We start from the raw sequence: 2,916 nt of genomic DNA, 5'->3' as shown, positions 1-2,916 counted from the left end.
GTTCTGGTTTAGTTCCTGGTTTAGTCCTGGTTTAGTCCTGGTTTAGTCCTGGTTTAGTCCTGGTTTAGTTTAGTCCTGGTTTAGTCCTGGTTTAGTCCTGGGTCCTAGTCCTGGTTTAGTCCTGGTTTAGTCCTGGTTTAGTCCTGGTTTAGTCCTGGTTTAGTCCTGGTTTTTTTAGTCCTGGTTTAGTCCTGGTTTATTCCAGGTTTAGTCCTGGTTTAGTCCTGGTTTAGTCCTGGTTTATTCCAGGTTTAGTCCTGGTTTAGTCCTGGTTTAGTTCTGGTTTAGTCCTGGTGGTTTAGTCCTGGTTTAGGTTTAGTCCAGGTTTAGTCCTGGTTTAGTCCTGGTTTAGTCCTGGTTTATTCCTGGTTTAGTTCTGGTTTAGTCCTGGTTTAGTCCTGGTTTAGTTCCTGGTTTAGTCCTGGTTTAGTCCCTGGTTTAGTCCTGGTTTATAGTCCTGGTTTAGTTCTGGTTTAGTCCTGGTTTAGTCCTGGTTTAGTCCTGGTTTAGTTCCTGGTTTAGTCCTGGTTTAGTCCTGGTTTAGTCTGGTTTAGTCTGGTTTAGTCCTGTTTAGTCTGGTTTAGTCCTGGTTTAGTTAGTCCTGGTTTAGTCCTGGTTTAGTCCTGGTTTAGTCCTGGTTTAGTCCTGGTTTATTCCTGGTTTAGTCCTGGTTTATTCCAGTTTAGTCCTGGTTTAGTCCTGGTTTAGTCCTGGTTTTATTCCTGGTTTAGGTTTAGTCCTGGTTTAGTCCTGGTTTAGTTCTGGTTTAGTCCTGGTTTAGTCCTAGGGTTTGTTTCCTGTTTAGTCCTGGTTTAGTCCTGGTTTAGTCCTGGTTTAGTTCTGGTTTAGTCCTGGTTTAGTCCTGGTTTAGTCCTGGTTTAGTCCTGGTTTAGTCCTGGTTTAGTTCTGGTTTAGTCCTGGTTTAGTCCTGGTTTAGTCCTGGTTTAGTCCTGGTTTAGTTCTGGTTTAGTCTGGTTTAGTCCTGGTTTAGTCCTGGTTTAGTCCTGGTTTAGTCCTGGTCTAGTCCTGCTCTCAGAGACGGGGGAGGAGCTGAGTCACAGTGGAGGAGCTCGGACTAGAGCCGCTGCTCTTCTCCACTGGGGGAGGGCATCTGGACGCCTCCTGGAGAAGCTTTTTATGTCCCAGAGGGAGGAGCTCGGGGGAGGATCTGGCTGGAGGGACGGTGTCTCTGGGCTGGTCTGGGGACACCCTGAGGTCCCAGCAGAGGAGCAGGAGGAAGTGTCTGGGGTGAGGGAAGTGTGTGTGAGGAGCCGGACCAGAGGAAGAACACAAAAACACGGGGGGAAACGGGAGGGTTCAAGTGACCGACGCTTTTTACTAAAACACATTTCTGCAAAAACTTTCACTCGTTTCCCAGTTTGGACTTTTTTTTAGGTTTAAATGTTTATTTCCTGGTTGTAAATCATGAGTCTGGCGCCTCCTGGTGTCGACACTCAGGTTCATTTGTCTCCAGCTCCAGATCAGGAATCAGAAAACACCAGACGATTTACAAAAACCCTGGAAGTGTCGAGTTCATCAGCCAATCAGAGAAGAGACGGACATTCTGTGTTGGCAACGATTCTGTTCAGCGTTTAGTTCTGTTCCATGTTCTGTTCCATGTTCTGTTCCATGTTCTGTTCCATGTTCTGTTCCATGTTCTGTTCCTGTTCTGTTCCATGTTCTGTTCCATGTTCTGTTCCATGTTCCGTGTTCTGTTCCCTCGTTCTCTCGTCTTCTGGTTCTTCAGCTGTTTGACCCACACACACGTTTCTCTCTCTCCAAAACCTCCTCCAGAGACGAACCAGAGAGTGGAGAGGAATTCACACATAATCCTCCTCCCTCCCTCCCTCCCTCCCTCCATCCCTCCATCCCTCCATCCCTCCATCCCTCTCTTCTCTTTTCTCTCTCCCTCTTCTTCTTCTCTTTCTTTTCTTTCCATCTATTTCTCTCTAACCCCTCCCCTCTCCTTCTCTTTTCTCTCTCTTCTCTCTCTTTGCCCTTTCCTTTTCCCCCCTTTCTCTCTCTCTGTCTTCCACCCGGTCTCTCTCTCTCTCTCTCTCTCTCTCTCTCTCTCTCTCTCTCTCTCTCTCTCTCTCTCTCTCTCTCTCTCTCTCTCTCTCTCTCTCTCTCTCTCTCTCTCTCTCTCTCTCTCTCTCTCTCTCTCTCTCTCTCTCTCTCTCTCTCTCTCTCTCTCTCTCTCTCTCTCTCTCTCTCTCTCTCTCTCTCTCTCTCTCTCCCTCTCTCTCTCTCTCTCTCTCTCTCTCTCTCTCTCTCTCTCTCTCTCTCTCTCTCTCTCTCTCTCTCTCCTCTCCTCTTCTCTCTCTCTCCCGTGGGTCTATTCATATTCTAATCACAGCTTTTCCTCCTCCAGCTCCAGCTCGCTCCCTCCGTCCGACCCTCCGCCTCTTTGCACTTTCACTTCCCCCTCTTTTGTGGCCGGTCCCGTCGCTTTTCTCTTTAGAGGCTCCAAAATAAGGTTCAAGAAAAGAGCCTCAAAAAAAAAAAAAAAACGACCAGAACCTGCCCGGAACCGGACCAGACCCTCCACGGAACCAGAACCAGACCAGAACTGAACCAGAACCTGCACAGAAACCCCCCGAAAAACGTGTCCTGCTCTGAAGGAGTCTGCAAAAGTTTGAGCAACAGGTGTCTGGTTTGGAGTCGTGTGTGTGTCGTGGTCTGTGTGTGTGAGTGTGTGTCGTGGTGTGTGTGTGTGTGAGTGTGTGAGTGTGTGTCGTGGTCTGTGTGTGTGTGTGAGTGTGTGTTTTAGTCTGTGAGTTGTGTAAAACATATTAAAAGCCATAATCTAAGCCGGGGAGGCCACTGCGTTAACACTTGTGTGGATCCAACTCTCTCTCTCTCTTTTTTGTGGGGGGGGGGTCTTTCTTATTCAAAACAGCTCGACAAAAGGCTCCA

At 48.0% G+C, this 2,916-nt stretch overlaps 1 protein-coding gene across 1 annotated transcript in view; it reads left to right on the top strand.

Moving 5' to 3' along the window:
- Window positions 1–1,137: 1,137 nt before the first annotated feature.
- The window catches only part of rfx4 (regulatory factor X, 4), a 46,327-nt gene continuing 44,548 nt past the window's right edge, over window positions 1,138–2,916 (top strand). Inside the window, exon 1 of the mRNA XM_055155931.1 lies at window positions 1,138–1,248. Coding sequence (XP_055011906.1) covers window positions 1,138–1,248 — 111 coding nt within the window. The remainder of the gene's footprint in view (window positions 1,249–2,916) is intronic.

The sequence above is a fragment of the Boleophthalmus pectinirostris genome, unplaced genomic scaffold, assembly GCF_026225935.1.
Source record: "Boleophthalmus pectinirostris isolate CB_2022bp ecotype Guang Dong unplaced genomic scaffold, ASM2622593v1 HiC_scaffold_2, whole genome shotgun sequence".
Taxonomy (NCBI): domain Eukaryota; kingdom Metazoa; phylum Chordata; class Actinopteri; order Gobiiformes; family Gobiidae; genus Boleophthalmus; species Boleophthalmus pectinirostris.
This window is presented reverse-complemented; position numbering and strand designations above follow the sequence as displayed.